Raw genomic sequence first — 25,675 nt, forward strand, 5'->3', positions numbered from 1 at the left:
GTGAAGCAATTTCGCGTGTTCCCTGCCGAAATTGCGTTATGATCGAACGTAATTCCGCAATCGGGGCACAGGTGTACGTGCCGAAGGAATATCGATGACAGTGCCGTAACCGGAAACCAGTGGCACGTCGCGGACGTCCGCTATAACTCATGGCAAGTATACAGACTACTCGAAACGAGTGGAAAATTAACGTATAAAACTGTTTCTCTGGTTATTTAATTTTCCTTTAAATTAGAAAAAATTCTCAAAGTTAATCAAATACGAATCCACTGTCTTTAGAAATGACTCGTCCACCCTCTGATCAATCCTTAAATCAAAAATCTGACAAACTCTTAAATCAAATGCCTAAGCTGCAAAGTTAATGGTACGAATTTACGATCCTTTGATATTAAACCGAACCGAGCCGAACTGAACCGAACTGAAATCTCGTAAAAGTGTTCGATCTTCTTGACGGTTTAGTTCCACGCCATGTGACGATCGGGTGAAAACTAATGAAAAGCAGGGTGGCTGGCAGTGTTCGATAAGGCGGCCGTAACAACTATAAATCGAAAAGTGCATCGGTTCGTGAAAGTCGTGTATAGGGGCCCGCGACACTCGCGTTCCAACTCGCGTATTCTGAAAAAGCTTCTGCGCAAGGACACTGCCAGGATACCTATAAAAGCATGATCGGGACTGGTTCGCTTTCCAGTCACGTATAAAACCCTGTTTCTGGTATCGAAAGAAGCGAATTCGAAGAGAAGTTGCTTCAAGTCGAAGACTAACTGGATCTCAACTTGTGTGATCTCGCGCAAAAGAGGAAAAAATTTGCCGATCGATGGGAAGGGTATGGGGTAGAATCGATTCTACTAAGAGACTATGTCCTTGGAAGCTTCGAGTGATCGTAATCGAGTGCTTCAAGGGTTTGGTTCGTTGAGAATTCGGTTCAATGTGGGCGAAGACAACGATGGAGACAGGAAGAAACTCGAGGGCAATCGTCGTTGCTGTCGTCTACCTCAGCCTATTTCTGGACAACGTGTTGCTCACGGTTGTTGGTAAAGTGTTGTTCGAATATTAGTAATCGGTCTTCTTAAGGGGATAAAACGTGGAACAAAATTTTAGAGATCCTTGGTGTATTATTATTTTGGTTCAAATATATTCGTAACTGCTCTTTTTAGATAATATAAGATAAAATAAGAGAGAAACTTTAAAAACCGTTGGCAAAACATTAGTGATTGTTTAAACGTTAGAAATTGTTCTTTTTAAAGAGATTTTGAAGATTTTTTATACAAATATCGACTTTATTTGCGTGGATCGTCGAAACGATAAAAAATATTTCAGTGCCGATTATTCCTGACTATCTTTGCACCTTGGACGGAAACTCGACGATAAACAATGAAGACGACGAGAATGGTCGAGTGGGATTGTTGTTAAGCTCAAAGGCGCTGATGCAATTAATACTAAATCCAGCAGTGGGCATCTTTACCGCTACTTTTGGATACACCAAACCATTGCTCCTTGGAAATCTAAGTCTCCTGCTAGCAGCAATGCGTAAGCTCATTCTACTTTTCTAATTATTTAAACCGGTTGTACAATACGATGCTATTTGCTTTGCCTATTAAAAGCCGTCAGTTTTCCCAGAAACGTGCGAAACAATTTTTTAGCTATCACAAATATCACAGATAATAACGCTTCGTTAATCCTCGTCGAAACAAGATCAAACGAAGCTAAAAATTATATTTCTTAAATTTTCGACGAGACTACTTTCAAAATCTTCATTGAGAATAGTTAATAAGAAGCGCGACCAAATCTTTTTCTTAATTCCTCGACAAGTTAAAAACTATTGTAATTTAACTACTAAAAGGGAAATAAACGCTTAATATCGTAGCTATAAAAATTTCTATAATGGATAATTTTATTTGAGGAAATATATATTATCAATAAATTAATATCACTATATTTCATCGGTAATATTCTTTAAGATATGTATTAATAACCTTGAAAGAAACATTCAAATTTCTGCATAGTATTCTTTAACACAAAACTATTATTTCACTTGAATGCAACAAGTTTTCTCTTCTCCAAAACACTGCTTCACTTTATATTTAACCTGGTATTTCGCATTTTACAATACTACCAAAAGCTCGACGGAGTAAGAACAAAGACATCCTCTGAGTGCGACAACTATTACAGTGTTCGCGTTTGGCCAAACTTACGAAGTGCTGTTTCTGGCTCGAAGCATCCAGGGTATTTCCTCCGCGTGTATCGGCGTTTCCGGTATGTCGTTGGTCGCTTCACAGTACCCGGAAGAGGACAAGAGGTCCAAGATTATGGGCTTCGTTCTTGGAAGCATAGCATTGGGTGTTCTTGTTGGATATCCGATTGGTTCTGTCCTTTACGATCTCGAAGGGAAAATGGCACCTTTTCTATTGGTGTCTTGTTTCATCGTCGTTACTATTTGTACGAACCTTTTTTACTTTTTTTCAATTTTTTCAATACCTACTTAATATTTCAGGATTCTTTTTAGAAAATTGAAGATTAGAATTTATAAATCTTATAAGAGATTGCTGAGTTTCATGATTCACGGTAGAAATGATTCCTTGATAAAGCATTTACACGTTAGATTTCAACGATCTCAATGGTAATTTGCTTTCAGGTCTGCAGATTTTTACATTGGACGTCAAAATGAACACCGAGGTATATAATATGTGCTATATATACACTGTAATATAGAATATCTTCTTCCAAATTAAACTTGCGACGATCCTCCTACACTTGACAAATACAGAACGGTAAAAAATTAGTTCAACGAAATTCTTCGTTGAAAATTTGTCACGCACGAATACAGTAGGACAGCGTTTATTACAGCGGAATGTTATTCAGTGTTCTATTATTTACTCAGTTTCACTGATTTTTATCTCATTTACAAACATGATAAACGACATTTTTAGTCGAGCGATCGAGAAACGTCTTGGACACATCTGCTATGCGATCCGTACGTACTAATAATTTTTGGAGCTATATGGTGTTCAACATCACCGATGGCTATCTTAGAGCCCTGCCTACCAATCTGGTTACGAACTCACATAAAACCTAAGGTTACCAAAAATATCAACTTTACTCTTATAATATTTATCTTCCAATGATTTCGAATCACAAATTTGATCGATTAACGCTAGAATTATCAGAATAGCCAAAAAGATCAATTGATACGTACCCGTCTTCCTTTTCCTATTATATCTGTTATTTCGATACACATTTCTAGTTGTTGGTAGTTCTAGTATTAAGAATGTATATATAATTACGACAAAATGTAAAAAATACAGAAATATAGAAAAATTTCTTTTAGAAATGGCAACTGGGGACAGTGTTCATTCCAGATAGCGTGGGCTATCTAATTGGGACCAACTTTTTCGGCATGATAGCTTACCGCTACGGACGAAGTAAAACTGCTGTTCTAGCCATGCTCTTAGTTGGTATAAGTGTCATTTTGATACCATCCTCGCAGACAATGTCTCAACTGGCAGTTCCACACTTAGGAATGGGTTTAGGTATTGGGGTAGCGGACGCTGCTCTAGTGCCATTGTTAGCTAGCTTTGTGGACCAAAATGGTAATTATGGTCCGGTTTACTCGATCCAACAAGTGGCTGTTAGTCTGGCCTATTCTCTTGGTAAGCTATTTTATTTTGCTCTGTAAAAGTATTTTCAATCAAAATATTTTTAATAGTTGAGGCGGTTGTTCGCAAACAAATTCAATTCAAAAAATTCAATTTGACAGAAATACAGTGGTGAATAAAGGAACTTTTAGATAATACATAATATAACGAATATTCCTTCAAGGTCCCATCGTGGGAGGAGAAATGGTGAAGACGATCGGTTTCCAATGGGTTATGCGAATTATCGGCTTAATGAACGTCGGCTACTGTCCTTTGCTGATATACCTCACCTTAGAAAGAAGAAAATTATTAACTCAGCAAGATGAAAAGAAGGATTACGAGACCTTTCAGAAATCAGTGGCGAAGTACGAGCGTTTTCGAGACTCTGACGACGATCTCTGATATAATTTAACGGCTTCTACCAATTATCAAGATTAACTTCTCTTTTATACATATATTGTAATTCTATAAGGATAAGTCGTAATATCTGGTTTTTGTTAAATTAAAATAATTTAAGAAGTGACAAAAAATAAAGGTAAAAACATTAAACGATCCTTAAATATTTTTCCCAATGAATAAATAAAATACTAAACATTAAATAGGTACACATCCTACGACATAATACTTGTAATATCCTGTACCTATCAGTGCCGATGATCGACCCAAGTATCTTTTTCTTATTCGTTAGCGAAGCAAAGAAATAGTTATATTTAGCTACGTGCATCTTATATATAAGTTACTGAATTAATTTAAAAATAGAAATAAAATATTGTATTTTGTCAACATATTTTTATGAACGGTATTGCACTTATTTGCTTACAAAAAATTGAATATTATGTCATTTACCGTTACAGAGAAGTTTGATCGGTTAATATTAACTATTATTAACAAAGTAGTTTTCATGGACACTCTGTTACGAATTTATGTCTCAGAAACGCTCGGAAACAACATTAGCAACATCATTGTATTCCAACTCAACTATACTACGGAGAGTAGCTCAACGTCGTAAGTTATAACGAAGTAAATTAGCATCCTGGAAATTGCTAAGTAACGTCCCGCGGACATTATGCGACGACGTTCACAATTGTTTCCTAAATTTCAAGAAATTGGACTGTTCTTTATCGAAATTATATATACACATTTTCTATCTACGCATTTAAAATTAATTGAATAACAGTGATAACTGAATAGTTATTTCGTCAGAGAACGAGTAATGAAATGTACACATAGAATATTTAATTTGGTTCTTTTCTGAAGAATGGTGGTAATGTACAACGAATGCCAGAAATTTGTTGGTAAATTGTAGTTCCTCCGATGTTCAAAACTTACTGACCAGTACCGAGCAATATGAAATGAAATAAAATATTTAAAAAATTACCACACCTCCCTGTTGTACCGTTGGCACGTCGTATTTTTTATTTTCACTGGCGAAAATGCTACAAAAGGTCGTTTTCACGTGGAACGGAAACCGCGTCGTGTCACACAAACAAGAAACTGAGTGCACGCGGTTCATACGCGGTTCTCTCAATAAACGAAACCGTTGCTCGACGCTCGGTCGGCTAGTCGAACGACTAATTGCTAATTCCTAATTATTCGCTAAATTGCTCACAAGTAAATTAGCAGCGTAATTAGGTCGACGTGCCGGTAATACAATAGCATCGAAACATTGATATTTGATAACAATCCTTTCGTATTTATAGTCAAAAGAAACAAAGAAATTATCAAGAAAAATAACAAATTCGTCGATATTTCATTGTGATTAAATACTAATTAGGTATCTAGATAATTGTTTCCGATTAGTAGGTTATTTAAATGTCAGAAGGTAATATCGCGAGAAATTATTATTTAGAAATAGGAATACTCTTTGACGTCGGATATGCTAATATTAGTACATCGTCAAATAGAAATTAGCAATCTGAAAATCATAAGTTTCTTAATGTTCGCTTTAACAAATGTAAATTAAAATATACTTCTACGACAATGTATTCTACAATAACTACCCACGCTGAAATATTTAAAGAGTGAAAAACGCTTTTGCGTTGAACCTGCGGGATGAAAAATATATAGGATATCCTATTTAATATCACTATCCTTTGTTTTGGTCCCTAAAATGAAGATACCGAACTAAAGAGAACTCTATTAACACACTTTCAGCGAACTGCCCGTCCAATTATTTTTATTTCCTTGCTTTTTCGTGTTCCACAATGTCCGAATCTCGATCTCTTTTACTACCCTCAAGAAAGGTTTTATGAGCTATTACATTTTTACGTTGCTTACGTTTTTTATGTTGTGCTTTCACGAAAAAAGCCACAACATCGAATTTATCCTTGTACTGGTACCGAATGACGGAACAAAATGAAACACTGTTTATGTTACACCTGGGAAAAAAAGTACACGAAAATCTGCTTCGAATTATACAGTATATTTACGAAATTAAAGTCGCGTAAACTACCGATAGTTTGGCATGCACGCTCGATACAACCAATTATACGCTTTCATGAATCGTAGCAAACAGAGAACGACCATCCCGCCTCGTAACCTAAAGAATATTAAATCCTCCCTTAAAGGTGGTGGGTTGGTGGTGGGATGACGTTAACGTCGCCGTAATCCTACAATAACGTTGGTTAAATTATATTCCATAAATAGAAAATCGATGTTCGCACGGTTGCAATCCGGCTCGAAATAAAGACCATGAACAGAGGGTGAGAGTTTGGTTCGGAACGGCTATTGCCGAGGAGTTGGTCAGGTAAAGGAGTCATGAACCGGCAGAGGGGCGAGGGGTGTGTGTGAAAATGGCCGTCGTATACTGGCACAAATTTAGTAGACGCTGGAAATCAGTATTGCAGCTAGAACCATTCCACGTGGAATCCAGAAGCCTCTGGGAAATCCTGCATCGCCCTTTGTTTTCCTCCGCGTTCGCACCCCCTGTTGAGATACGCTTAATCGTTCGAAGAAATAACATCGTCCAGCTATTCGTTACTTGGTTGCTTAACTGATGTACGATGCATGGAAATTTTGTTTGACGCTGGTAATTGCTCCGGGATAGGGAGTTTGATAAACGTTGAACGAAAATTGACAAAATTGGAATTTTGATATTACAGGGAATAGAATGCGATACATATTGAAAAGGAGATTGTTTCTTTAATTCATTAGCCGTTTTATTTTAGTTTGGCAATTGCTTCGAGGAGAATAAGATTAATGAATATCGAATTTTCAGATTAAATTTAAGAAATTGAAATTTAAAACGTAAGTTTTACGTGTGGTGATTAGATGTTGGAAAAGGATATTGATTCTTTCATTTGTTAGCAGACTAAATATGAGATAAGTAGATTCAGATATTTATACATTTATAAGAAATTTAAAAGTACAAAAATGTACAGAATGCGCGTAATGTGCAAAAATACGTAAAATGATCCAAAGTAAAACACATTATATATAATAACTATTTAATTAGGATTAATTAAAGGCGAAACAAATTATGAACGTATGAATTTGAATAAACATTCGCTATCTGTTTAACGTTGTATTTTGCTTGATTAATATCATCGCAAGAATCGGATGAAAAATTGAAATAACCCAAGAACGGTCTCGGAACTCATAAGTAAGATAAGTTTATCCAGTTTTCTTATCGTACGTAGGAAAGATTTGAGCACGAACTACGTTAGTAACGAGGGAAACATCGGAAAGGTCGGATAAAATCAGCGGACATTTAGGATTTCGATCAGAATTTAAAACGGGTGAGCCAGCACTTATATCCGTCCTTCGTCCTCTTTTCTCTTACAATTCTACGTTTTTCCTTCTTCGTAGCTAACGAGCCACATTACGCTCTTACTAACGCCTCTTTCTCCAGCGATCGAGATCATCCTCTTAAAACATGCCCTTTATCCTTGTAGATGATATAGGAATAGAAAGAAATAATTATGAATGTAAGAGACCAGAAAGATAGTTTTGGATGAATCTCAAATGACGTTCAACTATTCTTAAAAAATCACAAAATAATCTTTGATGACCTCTAAGTAATCTCAAATAAATTTAAACGTCTTTCTCTGTCGTAATTGTCAAATAACTTCTAAATGGCTTCGGTACGATCCACCCGAAGGATTTCCATAAAAATATTTCAATAATATCTTTTCAATAAATTTCTACTTATATCGCATACTTGTAGTACTTGTAGTACTTTAAACAACGAAGATCCTCTAACAAGAATTCTATAACACGTGCACCGTAAGATTACTTAAATTCAGGTTCTATAGGGGTCAAAAGTCAAGATATCGGCTTGCAAATCGATTCTGCATTGAATATTCCATTTTAATTCTACTTTCATCGAGGTTGACCTTCTCGCATAAACCAATCGTCTATCGACAGAAACGCCTATTTATGTTAATACCTCGACCACTGTACGTACACTTAATACAGTTCGTGTTTTTAAATATTCACAGCATCCATCGGCCCTGGGTGCCCTTTAAAACGATACTAATTCGGACAACCTTTAAAAGAGCACACGAAACACTTATACCAATTGAAATGTTCGAGCTCAACAGTCACGTTTCTCTTTGTCGACTAATTTGATTTAACAATTTGTCTTTCTTCAGCTTTGATTACCACTTGGGAATCTGTATATTTAATACAAAAATCAACAATAATATCTTGGACGTATAAAATACAAGATATTAAATAAAATTAAGTAAATCACGACATAGCGATCATCTACGAACCAACGATATCAGTCGATGAATAATATGTATTTCTTTCTTTGAACTGTTCACCGATATCGTTTACTTATAAATAGAAGAGAACGAAAAAACTGTCAAGAAACAACTGAAAATTAAATAGTGCGTCAGGGTGGTTCTATGCATACTTGAAAAGGTCAACTCAAAGAAAGCTATCTAACCACCCTCAACCTATAGGAAACTTATTAAACTCCACAAATGGTACGCACCATTTTCAATCCTCCAAGGTAAAACAATTTACAACGATGAAACAAACTCATCGGGCCCTGTACCTATACTACAATATTCGCTACACCCTACAACGGGCGAAGCAATAACAATTTCCAAACCTCGAAATCTTCTATCTGTAATTTCGTGGTTCAAACTTTCGCGTACCTAACCAATGAAACCCCTAATTAATTTTCGAATCTAAAACGAAAAAGTCATAACCTTCTGTTAATAAATTGCAATCTAAAAGTTTGGAACGCCATCCAGAAGATTTATACTCTTTGTCTACACAAATATTGTACTCCATTTTAGTATGTACTCTTTTATACCAATACAGAGAGCTTACGATAAAAATAAGCCTTGTCCACGTTTGTCTTCTTCTAGAGAAACAGGAAAATAATCTAGCATCTTTAATTTCTGTTCGATACTTTTCAATTTTTTTTTAAGAAAAAGTCGAAAATTTGGAAAGATCTGTTTTTCTTACGAACCCTTACGAAAACTTGCATAGTGTTTCAAGCGTTTGAATAAAATACTTGAATAAAAAATAGAAAAAGGAAGAAAGCACGGTTTTAGGGAACACGTATCAAATGATCGAGATTTACGAGGCACGAACTTTTGTAACGGTGACATCGATTTTTAATTCACGAGCACGCTGAGGGAACGTAAACTTGCGGTGAGACAAACGGCCGTCGAACGGGAGAAAAAGAACGATGGCGCAAGTAGCGTGGTCGGAATCGATAGCTTACCTGTGTGTCCTCGAGATATAATTTGTAGCTTGCCTTATGGGGCGAGATACGAAACACCCGGAGCGCTTAAACGGCACAGCATGAGCCAGACACGCATGCGGGCGAATAATTTATTGAAAAACGATACGCCACGCCACCTCCTGCGCTATTTTTCCTTCTTTTTCCTTATTTTTGTTTAATTGTATTAGAATTTTTAATTATACTATTTAATATTAGAAATATTGATGGTCCTTGAATTTATTCGTTTTAGAGGGTCAGTAAAGACGTTTGTATGTTTCGTTAAAGAAATTGATAAGCAGTTTTATAGAATTTTGAAGTGGGTACTACGCGTTGATAAAAATTTATCTCTCACTAGATATGTATGAGAAAGAAGGAGGATAAAGTTAGACGCATTTGCGCACCCTAGCACGTTGAATTTCGAAACTCTGATCGACCACGTTTCCAGAACATGCTATACATACGAAGTGAACCTTAATCACGTGTCTCGTACCTACAATAGAATATATAATACCGAAGGAAAAGAAGGTTCAAGTAACATTCATGTAAAACTTATACCCTCACGTAACAAACAATCTTTGTGTGTGTGTGTTTGTCGTGCGTCGTCAAACTTTTCAACGTTCCTTAAGGTTTAAACAAAATTTATAAGACCTTCGTCTCCTATTTTTTCCTTTCCTTCTATCCTTCCTTCCTCTTATTTTTATTTGTTTTTTTCTATTCGCTTCCAATCTTTTCATCCCTCTCTTCCTTACCTTCCTCCCAAGAAAAACTCTCCTCTTAGCTTTCCCTCGTTCCATTTTCCTTTTTTCCCGCCCCGTTTTTCGTTACTTCGCTTCCTTGCTACTCTGCTTCCTTCCCTTTACCCATTTTGTTATCCCAGTTTCTTCCCTTCCTTCCTTTGCTATTTTACTACCCTTTCTCCCTTTTTTTATATTCTACTTCCCTTCCTCCCTCCCCTTTCTCCTCTTCTTTCTTATTCCACTTTGCTTTTCTTTCTTTCCAATCTATGCTCTTATAACGCAACCCGTCCCTCTCTATTTCTTTAATTTACTCCACTCTATCATTGATTTTATAATAAGGAAAAAATCGCAGATAAATATTCGCAACTATTAAGCAACTTAAAAACAATGTTTCGTGTAAATATTTTTCATTAACATATACAATTTACTAACTGCGAACTACAACAATTTCGCCAAACGAACTTCTATCCTCCACAGCCCGCCAACCCCTAAATCAACCTCCGCCCACGACATGCCTCAACAACCTTGCTCAAAGTATGAAAATCAACCTACCAAATCTCTATAACTAAGTATCATGGTAAAAAGAACCGAAGAAACACGAACGTGATGGTAAAGCGTCTAAACAAAACGTCTGGGAACGGTTAGCCGACGGAGAACGGCGTCAAATCGATGGAGCACGCCGGCTATCGGCGGCCCTCTGAGAAATTTTCGGTGGAAAATCGCGCGAGCAGACACGGGAGATGCTGCGTCCGGGACTCGTACTCCGTTATCGATCTTCCAGCTATTCCCGAGGCGGACACACAGACGATGGATGTGTCTGTGTGCCTTGGCTACGGGCGCACGCATAACCCCCGTGGAAAGTTCGCGCCTAACCTGGTCCATTGCAATTCGCGCGAGCGCGACCACATTGCTTTCTGAATTTGGTGATGTGTCTGTATAGTTGGGAGAAGAAATATGGCGAAGTCGTACATCAAGGAATTAAGGTTTTCGATAAGCTAATAATATAAGAAAGAATTTAAAACGGATGAATTGGAAGATATATATTAGATATATCTTAAACTTGCTGTTATAATTTACTAACAATGTATTGTAATAGATGTTAGATTTCTCTGTTAGTGTAATAAAATAACAAGCGAACGATTGAGAAGGTAATTATCATTTCATCCTCGAGATGTCCTACATCTCTACTACCAATTAATACAAGAAATATGTCCTTTCTACTTTTCATAAAAGATAAGTATAGGTAACTGCACTAGGTATAATAATTAAGATGTGAAATTCATAATATTATATGGACTGTTCGGACACATCAATCAACTGAATAAATTTAAATGTACAGAAAAATGATGATGTTACAAACACTTTATAAAATTTACTTATGGAAGTCATTTGTTTCTTGAGAATTGAATATTAGTCGCGTATTTACATACGTAAGTATTTGACTACGCACTTTCCTGAATCTCTCTCGAGCTACATTGTAAAAAGCTTAATATCGGATCAATTTTATGACTTCGCTATATCGATTCCAGCAGCTATACGTGAATTTGGATGTGTATATGCGGGACAGACCGTGACCGTGTGGACGTGTACACGTGGATGGGAAACACGAGGATGCGCTTATGGGGCGATGCTCGGAGTGATTTGTGTTTGGCCCGTTTGGGTGGGAATTCTCTACTGACTGGAGTGTTTGGGTTAAGGGATTAGAAGTTGGGGACGAACACGGATGACTTAGATCTCGTTGATATTGGTTTCTTCGATGTTCCTGGTATCATTGGTGATTGGAAAGTGGATGAGGAAGGTAAATTTCCAGGGGATATATTACAGAAGGTTTTCATGTGTTTTTATTGTATTAAGAAACAAGCGTAGGCTTTGATGTTGACGATAATATTGCACCAATTGAAAGCAGAAAAATCGAGGGGGAAGTTAAATTTAGGGACCGTGTAGGATTACGAGGGGAGTGAACCTGCTTTTTATTGAAAAATATATGACGATATCGAGTCTAAAAATTGTAACCTTCCTCAACGTTGTAATGTACGTTCCTAAGTATTTCAGAATTTTTAAATATTTATTTTACGAAACTAATAAAAATTCTTACCAATATTTATGTAATCTCACATAACTGAAAGAAGGATAAACTACCGTGAAATATCGTTCCGATTTTTAACTGTTTGAAATAGTAGTTGGTCCGATTCGAAGAATTTGTTAAGTTCTTACGTTCGATCTTGTTAATTGAATTCTTTTACTTTTTCCGACTTTTTGTGTCATGCATTTTATATTAATTATGAAGTATGAATTCTTCGTCCGGTCTTGTTTGAATAGGAAAAAGATATTTATAAATACCTAGGGATAAAATTAATATTAACTTTATTGAAATAAAAACACGATCGTACGTATATACTTATTTATTTTTATTACACCATTTTAACCATGACATACTCAATCCTTTTATATTACTCAAAATAATTTAATTTTTTCTTTATTTGGAATCTAAATTAAATATATCGAACAAATTCGTGGATTACTATTAGCTAATTGTCAAAAGACAGGTAAACTACGATTATCCATACATAGTATAGTCATCCTAATATATTCCAGACCAGTGTTTCTACTCTTAAATACAATATCAAGTAACCAAGCTCTCGCCCCGCGTCTGACCCAAGCCGGGTACATTCTACTTAGCAGAGCAGACCCAATGATGTAACTCTCTTCGATACGTGGCTCCACGCAAAGACAACCAAAACTATACGTAGATTTCCAACTGTCACCTCTCACACACGATATATCCTACCCCGTGCATATTCATTCCCATTCCTTTCCTCAGAATCAAGCAAAAGACGTCACTGTATCATCCCCATACAAACACACGCAAACACAATAATTCCTACTCTATCTATACACACATCATCGCAAACAAACTCATACACATAACGCTCCTACAAAAAGAAAATACACAGCTATAGACGTAACATCCATGACACGAGACCTACATACTCTCACACAAAGACAGGAGCTAACGTTTCCCAGCTTGATACACGATTACACTCGGAAGCCAGTGAAAAGGCGATCACCGACGAATCTATACGCACGTACACACTCAACAACGTACATACTCACTGACACATCGCTAATACAGAAACAACGATTGATGTGTGAGTTATTCAAACACAAAGGCAGAGAGAAACGCGACTCGTCATGGACAGAGACTTCCACGGTGGAAGATCGGAGTTGGCGCACCAGTTTCCGCGTTCCAGCGGCGCACAAGCGCACATACGAGCACACAGACACCGCAGAAGATACACGCCCACACGTACATCTACCACGAACACAAAGAAAGGCTCGTGTTTCACCAACACCTCGTCGGCTAGCCTGGCTTCAGTAAGCTCGGAGCTTTCGACCGGTCCAGTCGCCTTTCCCTTTGATATTCACGGTTATCTCCTGCGTTATCTAGTCGATCGTACATACTATCGACGACATGTGCGTGACCAGCCCATGATTCACCGTATATCGTACGATTATCGTCGATAAGAGTGGAAAAATACGGGGCTATTTTCTACCGAGATTCTTCGCCATGTGAAAAGCCACCGATAAGAGACGATTATAGAGAATTCTAGGGATGGACTAGCCTGACACCTTCTTTAAAAGCCACGTATCTCTCCTCACCTTTGTTATATTTGTATTTGGAATGCTTCCTTCGTAAGACATTAACGAGAAACGACTAATTTTATTGTCCAGTCTGTTTTAACTCTTAGATGTATTTATAGGTGACACAGTGTGTGCTTTCGATTAAGAAGCTGCATTGAAAAATTGGGTGAATAAATATATTATCGATCGATGAGAGTAAATGATTGGTTTAGAACATCAGCGATCTCGATTTGACTAACGTGAAAATGTATAAATTGATCGCTAGTGAAACGAAGATTGAATGAAAATTATAGATTATTAAGGAGATTATTCGAAGGAAATTGTTTTGAAAGCAATACATCGGAAGGTGGATCGAGCGTCGGTTACATGAGGTTAGATAAGTTTAGGTGAAGGATCGGTTGACGCAGTGCACGAACGTAGTCGAGGCTGGTGACACTGTTCCGGGAGCACCGGCAGCGGGATCATGAAGAGCAGGACGGACAGCATGCACGATGCAACGAGGACCGCCTCGAGATCGATTCGAAGACCGTGGGATCAGCTTGATTACTATAACGGAAAGCGGATAGTGACGTGGATGCCTGTCGCGCGATTTGCTCGGGCTTGATTTCTATCTGGCTTTAGTTTCAATCGGAAAACAATTGTCTATCGAAGTTGATTGTCGCTCAATTAGAAACACTACTATTTAGAAGCTTGGAAACGAAGATTCGAAGATTTGAGAATGAAATTGGGATTGAATTTAAGAACGTATTAATAATTAGGAAATTAAGAAAGGAAAATAAGTCCGATTTATATTAAATTAGACAAGAGGAAAATGAACGTAGAATATAAGCTAAGGATTTGGAATTAAGATTAGTCGACGATTGACTATAAACGACGCTCCTTACTGGAGGTTCTTGTAAGTTTAGAGCGAAGATTTTGAGAGGTGTACATGAAGTACTCTGGCAGTGCATTACGAAATCAAGAGCGAAAGAAGCGAGTTGTGATTTGAAAACGATCATCGATGTCTGACTAAAAACGATCCTTACTGAGAGATTTTCTCAAGATTACGGTTTGAAAACTAGTCAACCAATGTCTGACTAAAAACATAATAATTATTAACATAAACATTAGAAAGTTTGAACAGCCACAAGGTAGTTTCATAATTGTGTGTTACGAAACGAAAAATGGAGGAAAGTAAACTTGATCTCTGATTTACTTCAACCAGAATTCGAAAACGGGTGTCGATAGATGCCTATTTTAAAACGATATTTCTCACGAGTTTGAAACGAAGCTCGAAAGGTTTGAGATAGCTGGGAAATATAAAAGGAAGACAAGAAATAAGCATCTTTATCTCTGATGGACTTACTCCAGTTGGAATTCAAAAATAGTTATTTATTGACGTTTAATTTAAAAATCATACTTTTTACAAGTTTGGAACAAAGTTTGGAAGATTTGAGGTAGTTTGAAATCATATTACTACTACTACTAAAGAGAGGAATAAACAAGTTTAATTTCCAATTTAACTTAACAAGCCTCCATCGACGTTTGACTAGAAAAGATACAATCTACTAAGTGTTTGTATAAGTTTGAAGTGAAGATCTAAAGATTTGGGCAGCCACAAGACGTCTGAGAACGAAGTAAGTCCCATTTCCAATTTGCCTAAACTACGATTCGACAACGAGCATCGAATAATGTCTCACTAAAACGGGCCCCTCTACTAACGAACCTTAGAAGGTTTGAGCCGTCCACAATAAGATCTGTTACGAAACCAAGGTATAAAAGAAGTAAGTTTTCACAGAAAAATTGTGATCTAAGAACGCTGGATTGAAAATTCAAGGATAAAAGCCTCAAAAAACGTACTACTTGTAACTGGAGATAGTTGTTTAATTAGAAATGGTACTTCACAGTATCCAAGTAGTTCGAATATTCGGGAGAAAGGTTAAATTCCCATTGAAAATAAAGATTATTCGTGGTCTAATCAAAAACACTACTTTACATTAAAATTTTTCATACAGAATAAAAGGTTTCGTTCTACAATAACTTTTAAAATATCAAGAAGAAAGAAACGTACTTTTTAGAAGAAAGAAGCTAAAAGTAATGAAATCAAATTAAGAATCACATTTTCCGCCAAATTTTCTGAAAAATGGATCTTAAACTTTCTATATGTTATCATGAATTTGTCACGAAACTAAAAATTCCGGAACAAAATCGGGATCCTAAATATTAATATAAAAGTAACAATAAAAGTTAGAAATCAAGCAATGTCCGATTAAAAGGGATCTTTTCTACTGAATCCTCGTTAATTCTCGTATTCTGAATATCAACGAAACTAAAGAAGAGGGAAGACATCGACTCGAAGTTAACTTTGGAAGATCGTTACGTCGATTCTTCGCTAAGTTATTATTAAGGATCGAAGAAAACGGCCGGATGCACAAACGATTAATTCTCGGCCCAGTGAAGATCCAGGGATGCAGCAAAAACCAACGGTGCATACTTAAAGGACGCAGTTGAAGAGGACAAACTGTTAAAGAGACGTCGACGTAGCCTTGTCGATCTCTTTCACAGTATGATAATAATATCAACGTATATCAATTAAACACAACAAAAAATTAGCAATTCGACTACCTACAATAATTTTATCGAGGCTCCACGTTGATCAAACAAAGGCGTTCTTCGATGAAACCCTACCTTTAAATGTTACATAAGGAAGATATTGTATCAGAGATAGAATTTTTTTAAACTTTCGTCGAAGGAGGATGTAAGGATTTGAGAAGAAAATTGTTGATTAGGCACCGGTGAGTTTTTGAATTTTTTTTAAATTCTTTCAAACTTCTTTTATACAAAGAAAAAGTTAAGAATCAAATTAAAAATTGTGAATATAGGAGTAAATTTTAGAGAATTGTGTAAAAGTTCTTTCAAAAGTTGTTTGAAATTCTTTCCTCTTTTTAAAAAATGGGGAGAATTAAGAAAAAGTGTAAATGAAAGAAATGTTGGGTTTCGTCACCACGATTGTGGGAGGAGGGAGTTAGAAAAGGGTAGTGTCGCGGACGAAAGTAGACGTCGAAGTAACGGATGGTCCTTCGCTACAAACGGTTATTTTCGGAAAGACGTAGCATGGGGACGACGAACGGCCCGTTGAATATCAAATCGCGAAATTTCATAATTCTGCGATTAGACGTGAATTTCCCGTGAGAGTCGTTCCGTTCGATCCTTGGGGGATGAAACGGGATAGGACGAGTCTCCAAGTTACACAAGACACGTTCGCGATGAAAGATTGCACGATTCTTTTTCATAACGCTTTTCTACGTAGGAATGGAGATTCAGAAGATCGTTAAAAAAATTCGTGAAAATTATTAAAATGTAACAAAATTAAATTATGAAGTATGAATCGTAAAAATGATTCTACGCTGTAAATATTCTGTGCATAATTCTATATATCTAAACAACTGTAAAAAGAATTCTACGTATAAAATCATATATATATATATACATATATTAATATGTATGCATGGGCATTTTATTTCTAAATTGTATCGTTAAGAATCATAAAAAAAATACATCAAAAGTATTCCCATCGAAATATTATTTTCTATAATTCTTTATACTACCCTTATTGCGAGGAAACTTATAAAAATAGTTTCGCAAATATACCTCCCAGATTCTCGTACCATTTTCCATGTCAAGAAAAGCTCACTAATTAAAATTCATACTAATAGCGTATCAAAAAATCAAAACATAATTTTTCGAAAAATCTATTATTCTTTTCAAAAGTTGCCTTGTGCAAATAATGAGAAGCTGTTAAAAAATACCTCATCACGTACAAAGGGTTAATCACGACTATTTACAACCTTACTTTTAATCGTCTGTCTCCCGCGAATTTCATAAGTTTCATGAATACAGAAACGGAGTGAGCAAAGTACAACGGTGAATTCTGTTATCAAGAATGGAGAGAGGGCGAGGGGATGGGGCTAGCGACATTCTGAGCGAAAGGAATAACTAACTGGTTTCAGGCTTGGTGTCTCTGAGGCTCGCAGCACGGTCCGAAGAGCCCGTAAAGTTTAACAAAGCGAGGGGGTTACAATGCGAAGTGTCCTCTCACCTCGTTCTCCCGAGAACTCCGCACGTTAAAGCCTTGCAGCGCAGCTATACCATCGTGCTCAATGCTAATTAATTCAGACGTAAGATGATATGGAGTCTGAAGACGAAGTGGACGAAGAGCTGCCGGAGGTGAAACACACAGAGGTACGATAATCCCACTAAAAAAGATGCAAGAAAAAGAGAAATGAAAGAAAATGAAGAAACAAAAGATGACAAGTTAAATTATTTAATAATTACTATTAATCAATTGTTATGTTTATTAACTTATCAAGGACCAAGCAGAGAAATAACGAGTGAAAATGAAGAAAATATTATTAAAAGACATAAATACTTAAATGGTAAAAAATTTTAAACGCGGATAATTAATGAATATACAATAGTAATCATCAATGAACAAGTCTAAAGTGAAATGACATGGTTAATAAATTACGTGCTGAAAACTAAAAAGTAACTACGTACTAGGGATTCTCATAAACAATTATTGTAAACAACTAGAAGAAGTTATAAAAATGATACTATAAAGATTGTAATATGATATTAAAAAAATCACATAGGTGGACCGGAATGATAACTTAAAGAAGTTCGAGACAATGAAAATTTCAACGAAACCAATGTCCTCGAAGACGGCAGAGCGAAGCAAGTGTCATCTGGTGTGCTCGCTAAATCCCGAGCAACTGGAATCACCCGTTGTCCCCTGTAATGATCCTGATAAGACGAAGACGCAGGAAGAATCAAAATTACCTTTAAGCACCAGCATCAAGACTGATACGAAGGACAGCGAAATTGTCCTGAAGGACAGGATATGCAGGAGCAAAAGGATCACCTGCCAAGATACGATACACGAGTACGACGAAGACGATAGTCTCACTATGGAAAAAGTTGGCAGGTAAGTAAATATTTTGTTCTTATACTTGAATATTGTTCGTTATCGCTAATCTATACATTTATTGTATAAAATTTCATGTTGCTTTTGAATATTTTATTTCTTAACGTGGATCGGCATATTAATAGATATCATAGGCAGAAAGCTAAAAAAAGTACATTTTTGTTACGATATTTTTCCAAAAAGGTACCTCGAGGCGCATCCAGACGCGGCGGAGACCTGGTTTCGCGAGAACGCGAGCCTCGAGCTTCGTCAACGACTTCAGAGTATGACTGTGGTTCAAACCAAATCACCACTGAAGAACGTACACCAACAGGAGAACCTTCTGAGTCGAAGCAAACGGAACAGTGTCACCTCCGACCTGTTCCAGAGTTGGCTGGCCTCCAGTTCACCGGCGAAACGCAGTAGAAGTCCCAGCAGGTGACTTAACATCATCTTAATCTTTTCTATTTTAAAAACTTTTTAATCTTTTCAACGTTATATGTTAATATTCAAAGAAACTTGTGTTTGAGGACTATGAATATTTTTCAAATAAACAAATACGTTCTACCTCGTTTCGGTATCTATTGTACTTAGATTACAGTTACTTATTCCCTATAATTGCGTTTATAAAAATATTGCGATTTACATAAATATCTTTAATCTACTAAGGATGAAAATTTATAGAAAAATGAATTTTTACTTTAATTTGCCCTTATCATCAACGGTTTGCTAAAGAGTAAAAATCTTCATTCGTGGAACGAAGAAAATATCAGAATACCTATAAGATATGATCGTGTATGTTAAATCCAGGACTTACACCTCGTTGGTAGGACGAAGAGAAGAGCTCAACAGGTTAGATGAGAGCGATTTGTTCATGGAGTTGATCAGGGATGTGGCGAATGAGCTGGATATCAACGTTCTTTGTCATAAGATCCTTGTGAACGTCGGCCTGCTCACGCATGCTGATCGTGGAAGCCTTTTTCTGGCTAAAGGACCTCTGGAGGATAGATATTTAGTTGCAAAATTGTTCGATGTGACGCAAGACACTGAATTGGAGGAAGCCATTCAAAGGGCGAAGAACGAAGAGATTAAGATTCCTTTTGGAGTTGGAATTGCTGGCTATGTAGCTCAAACTAAGGAAATCATCAACATCAAGGATGCTTACAAGGTACGCATAAAAAAGAGATTCGATGAATCGATAATAAGTAAAATGTTAAGCATAAGAATGGTTGACAATTTTAAAAAATAAAAAAAAAATTCTGGATAAAAACATTTCTAGGACAAAAATAAATAGTTGATAAATGTTCCTTTCTAGGATCCAAGGTTCAATAGTTCCATCGATATGAGAACGGGTTACAAGACAACATTGATTTTATCTATGCCTATCTGCAATTACGAGGGAGACGTGATTGGTGTTGCACAGATTATAAACAAGACTAATGGTAGTAACGAATTTACCGATAGAGACGTGGAGGTGTTCCAAAGGTTAGCGAATGTTACCACTCGTTAAAAGTAAAAAGCAACATTAGGGACTCTACGTTATGCCAAAGAATTACGCTAAACATTTCCTATCGTGGATACAAATTATAGACTATCAGACGATAATCTAATGGCAAGTGAAACAAATAAAGACAAGACAGATAAGACAAAATGGAAAAAGTTGGAAAAATACAAAATATTTATCGTTGAATATTGTAGTACAATAGCTGCCTATCTTTGAAATAAATTAAAAACATCGCGACATACATATTCTACGTCTGTATGAAAAAACTAATTACAGGTACCTAACATTTTGCGGAATCGGAATACAAAACGCACAGCTTTTCGAGTTATCGGTGCAAGAGTACCGAAGAAATCAGATTCTGCTGAATCTTGCTAGAAACATATTCGAAGAACAGAACAATCTGGAATGTTTGGTCACGAAAATAATGACCGAAGCGAAGGAACTTCTAAAATGTGAAAGATGTGCCGTGTATCTTCTAGATCTTGACTGCGGCGAGGCAGTAAGTTCATTCGAATAATCAACCTCAATGTATGTCTGAAGTAATTAAAGTACGAAACAGATTTTTGATGAATTTCTAATTTTCTCTACTCGGTTGTTAAATAGCATAGAATAAGTAAAGCTGTTAGAAAAGCGAGGATTTCTCAAGCCCTTTGAAAGGGTCGGCGAGGAGCGTAATAAGAAATCCTAAGTTTCGTTTCAGGGACACCTCGAAAAAATCGTCGAACGACCGGGAAAATCGACGCAAGAGTGCCGGAAACCGCTGTCGAGGAGAGAGGTGAGTGACACCGGCAACGTGTTGCTCGAGTTCGTAAGTCTGATCATCTTTTTCTTCTTTCCTGGCGGCTCAGAGTAACAACATCGAGATGGAGGACATTTTCCAACAACACGTGAGTAAATCTCTTGGTCCTTGACGTATCAATAGCGTTTAATATTCTTAATTTTTCATTTTCCTTTCGCGTCAAAATTTCTCTTTTTATGCCTAGGCATTGAACGATGCAAATAAATTTACTACAATCTTCGAGATGGACAACGAGACTCAGGAAGCTAAAGTCTACAGACCCAGCGGAAGCGATCTATCGAATCCTCTGGGTCAGATCGCAAGATACGTCGCTGCTACTGGTCAGATCTTGAATATTGGAGACGTGACCACATGGCTGAAGAAGGACGTTGTTCAAGCTGGTAGTGGACCCATCAAGAGTATCCTTTGTATGCCAATAGTTAATGGGCAGAGAACTGTGATTGGCGTTGCTCAATTAATCAACAAGGTTGTTCTTCATTTTTTTTTATATCAAATACTTTTATATTTTTTAGTTTTCAGGAGTGAGAATCTTTGATAATTAGAGTGATTATCTTCTAGTTTTTATTAGAAAAATTAATAGTTTTTTTAATTAAAATTAAATAGTTTGAAATTGAAAAATCCAATATTTACGAAGCTCGCTATCGATCTACGAAATCTAAAGTTTAATTCTCGATAAACTATTCTACAGGACAACGGAACATCCTTCACGGACTCGGACGTATCGATCTTCGAGGCGTTCGCCATTTTCTGCGGCCTCGGAATCCACAATACCCAAATGTACGAGTCAGCTTGTAAGCTGATGGCCAAGCAGAAAGTAGCTCTTGAATGTCTGAGCTACCATGCGACAGCCAGTAATGACGACACATTGAAATTAACTTCTGAACCGATACCGTCCGCGGAATGCTATAATTTGTACAGTTTCACTTTCATTGACTTCGATTTGACCGACGAAGATACCTGCAGAGCTACAATTAGAATGTTCAAGCAATGCGACCTCATCCAAAAATTTCATATCCCCTACGAGGTTCTCTGCAGATGGGTTCTCAGTGTCAAGAAAAATTATAGGTAAGAAAATTATTAAATTAATTAAAGTATGTTACATAATACTCCAAAAGTAAATGGTTTTGGAAATTTTGTCAGCAGAGTCTCCCCTAATTAACTATCGAAATTATTATAAAAACTGCATTACAACTTATGAAATGCCGTAACAAGATTACAAACAATTGGATTGCGGATGTTTATGTATTTATAAAATATTTAAATATACATACGAAATATTCAAGATGAAGTACTCGTTATAATGTTTATGCAGCGAATCAAATCTCTGTCTAGATTGCATCTCCTTTTATTTTATAATTTGCACAACATCCACAGTCTAATAGTAATGCCGAGACAAAAATGAATGAAAATGTATATTAAAGTAACTTGTGGAACCTGCTGTAGCATGGAAATTTCTTAACTATTTTTAGACCAGTCAAGTACCATAATTGGAGGCATGCACTAAACGTCGCCCAGACGATGTTCGCCATGCTGAAAACCGGCAAGATGGAGCAGTTCATGACAGACCTTGAAATTCTTGGACTCTTAGTCGCTTGTTTATGTCACGACTTAGACCATCGAGGAACCAATAACGCGTTTCAAATGAAGACAGAATCGCCATTGGCTATTCTCTATTCAACAAGTACTATGGAACATCATCATTTCGATCAATGTGTCATGATCCTGAATTCGGACAGCAATAACATCTTTCAAAGTCTGTCTATGGAAGATTATAGGAAGGTGATGAAGGTGGTTGAAAGTGCGATACTTTCTACTGATTTGGCTGTTTATTTTAAGAAGAAAAATAGATTCATGGAGCTGATCGATGAGGGAGAATTCGATTGGCAGAGTGAGGAGAAGAAAGAACGTAAGATTAATTTATCAATAATTACCGTAAAAGCTAGTAATTCACCTATATATCATTTACGTATATCCTCTGTTTCCTCTACAGTATATCCTATAATATGATGAAAGATAGATCTGAAGAGTGGTTTCGGTTGATTTGTGTTAATGCGATATCATAAATAGTGAAAATGAAATTTGTAATTGAAAATTTAATAACTGGTGTTCTGTACCGACAGGGTGACATCAAATTTAATATTTTATTATTTCTTTATAATAGAGAGAAATCTAAATAAATATTACTCTATTTCCATAATGTCTGCAAATTTGACGTCTAATTATATATGATTTTCTATACTCGTGGAAAAACTAAATGTAGAAGACATCTATTCCCCTATATCCAGTATACCCAGAGGTGATATCCAGTAAAATAAATTCTAGGAGCCTTAAATCCATAATGCGCTAAATTCAATAGACAGCAATTTTCCTATATCTATAGTAAAATCAAATCTCGAAGTCATATGTATATACATATACTATATTTATAATAAAATCTATCCCACCTAACAGCTAACAGTCAACCTAACTCTACATTTCTAACATTGCCTAACCTAAATTCTATTGTAATTACTCTTCACTGACAGCACTATATCAAATACCAAATTCTCATCCTTCGATTTCCACTTTCTATTTCCAGTGCTATGTGGAATGATGATGACGGCGTGCGACGTGAGCGCCATAGCAAAGCCTTGGGAAGTACAACACCGCGTAGCCAAGCTAGTCGCCGATGAATTCTTCGACCAGGGTGATCTAGAACGTCTTCAGTTAAATCAACAACCAGTGGCCATGATGGATCGTGAAAGAAAGGACGAACTTCCCCAAATGCAAGTTGGTTTCATCGACGTGATATGTCTGCCTTTATACAAAGTCCTCTCAGACACTTTTCCATGGATCATGCCTCTCTATGAAGGCACCATGGAAAATAGGCAACATTGGCAAGACCTGGCTGAAAAAGTCGAGATGGGTTTGACCTGGATTGATCGTGACACCATTGACGAGCCTGTAGAAGAATTCATTTCTTATGAACCCAAGGACATCGAGTTCACTGTCACGACCTTGAACTGTGCTCACGTAGACAGAAAAGAAGTTGCAGAAAAATCCACGTTAGGAAGATTCGCTTCTTTAAGAAAAGGAGGTCGAACATTAACCAAAGGTGTCAGACATCGAATCAGTAGGTCACTTTATGCTAGAAGCACTCCTGAAGATGCTGCAAGATCGAAAGCTTTGATACCTGACAGAAAGAGTCGGAACAAATTATGTTTGCTCATTTGACGGCTTACGTCCACCACTCTTGAGAGCATACCGGAATGACGAAAGAAAAATAGGAAGATTTTATGAAAAATTTAAAATTTTCTTAAGATTAGCTCTGGTGGACGTTGATAGTGTCTACTGGCTAATTTATACTAGCTTGCAACTAGTTATTTACGAAGAAATAAAGATTACCTTGAGCTCTTGATGTTCATAGAAGATTTTGAAAAATCATGGTAATCAAGATTGTTAATAGAATTATGGAGATAACAGAAGACTAATGGAGAGTAATTCATTGAAAATGAGGAACTAAATTTTAGAGAATATAATGACTGTATAGTGGAGCAAGAAAGAAAAGTTCATAGAAGGTTTTGGAAAATTGTGGTAATCGAAATTGTTAACAGAACGACGAAATCATTCGTTAAATAATGGACGACTGTAAAAATGAAACTTCTAAATGACTGTATAGCGAAGATACGAAGCAATGAATGCCTTGAAAAATCAAAAACTATCAAAGTAACATGGAATTGAGATTTCCTTGAACGAAGAAAATATTTAAGATCACAGAGTCAAAGCTGAAAATGGGAGCTTGCAAGATTTCATTCCAAGACTGTCGAGTCTTTAGGTGGGAAGTTAGACGAATAGTCGATGGCTAGGTAGTTAGACTGGTGATGAGTTAGGCAACCTTCATCGACTTTTACCATTCAGAAAAAGAAACGTGATGTAGTCGACGATGGTACGAATTCAATTTTGACAATCTTTTTTGTATTACATCTCGATACCTTATTAGGATAATTCCAGAGATATAGAATCGATGAAAAATGGAAGAATGGATCTCGCGATTTATAAAATAGAAAAGAAAAGAATAGTTGGAAGATGGGCATTTTTATATATCAATGGAAAGGAGACGAAAAATACAGAAAAAATAATGAGAAATATGTACCCAAATGATAGGCATTTTTATATTCCAAAGAAAAAGGGGAAAAATAGAGAAAATTGTAAAAGAAAAAATGAAAGCAACAGAAAATGTTGGAGTCTCGATGCATTCTCGACACATTGCATTTCGATTCCACGCGTTTCTAAGATAGCGCCGAGAATCAGTCAGCGATAAAGGTATGTACAAGGCAAATTGATGCTTACGAATCGAATTAACGATTCAATTACGTCATTCAACCACACCAAAAATTGCGTCTATGACGCAGGAAATAAATACGCGATCTCGCATTCTGCAATTCAAGGATGTGACTCGCAATCTTATTTTTGTATTTTTCTCTTTTTTTCTTCTTCTTCCTTTATACATATCTTTCCTGGTGTCGATAACTTATCATTAATCCAAGTATCTTTCCTATTTTCTGTTGTTTTAATTAATATTCAAAGGATGATAAACCAGGAAAAAGTTCAAAAAGAATTCGATGAGTCTTTTGTTTCATTAAACTATTAAGTATTTATGATTGAATCGTATGAAATCCTTGTCACAGATGGTGTTGTGCAAAATAGATATTTTCTTGATGAAACAAAAAGACACAAGCGTGATACAAGCCTGGCCG

At 36.4% G+C, this 25,675-nt stretch overlaps 2 protein-coding genes across 2 annotated transcripts; both read left to right on the plus strand.

The window, feature by feature from the left end:
- Positions 1-609: 609 nt before the first annotated feature.
- LOC138184078 (synaptic vesicular amine transporter) lies at positions 610-4,150 on the plus strand. The gene is made up of 7 exons (XM_069121745.1): positions 610-1,031; positions 1,318-1,527; positions 2,170-2,436; positions 2,633-2,673; positions 2,928-3,074; positions 3,326-3,647; positions 3,817-4,150. Exons 1-7 carry the CDS (start codon positions 926-928, stop codon positions 4,032-4,034), a joined length of 1,311 nt encoding a protein of 436 aa, XP_068977846.1. The 5' UTR covers positions 610-925; the 3' UTR covers positions 4,035-4,150.
- Positions 4,151-14,990: 10,840 nt separating this feature from the next.
- Positions 14,991-25,393, plus strand: Pde6 (phosphodiesterase 6). Its single transcript, XM_069122294.1, has 13 exons — positions 14,991-16,468; positions 17,684-17,915; positions 18,326-18,657; positions 18,841-19,074; positions 19,447-19,804; positions 19,952-20,121; positions 20,417-20,639; positions 20,841-20,915; positions 20,989-21,027; positions 21,124-21,405; positions 21,628-22,004; positions 22,409-22,845; positions 23,518-25,393. The coding sequence occupies exons 2-13, from the start codon at positions 17,862-17,864 to the stop codon at positions 24,150-24,152; spliced, it is 3,216 nt and encodes a 1,071-aa protein (XP_068978395.1). The 5' UTR covers positions 14,991-16,468; positions 17,684-17,861; the 3' UTR covers positions 24,153-25,393.
- Positions 25,394-25,675: the final 282 nt, after the last annotated feature.

This window comes from Bombus flavifrons, chromosome 10 (genome assembly GCF_040668555.2).
Source record: "Bombus flavifrons isolate JBK064 chromosome 10, iyBomFlav1_principal, whole genome shotgun sequence".
NCBI classification, from domain to species: domain Eukaryota; kingdom Metazoa; phylum Arthropoda; class Insecta; order Hymenoptera; family Apidae; genus Bombus; species Bombus flavifrons.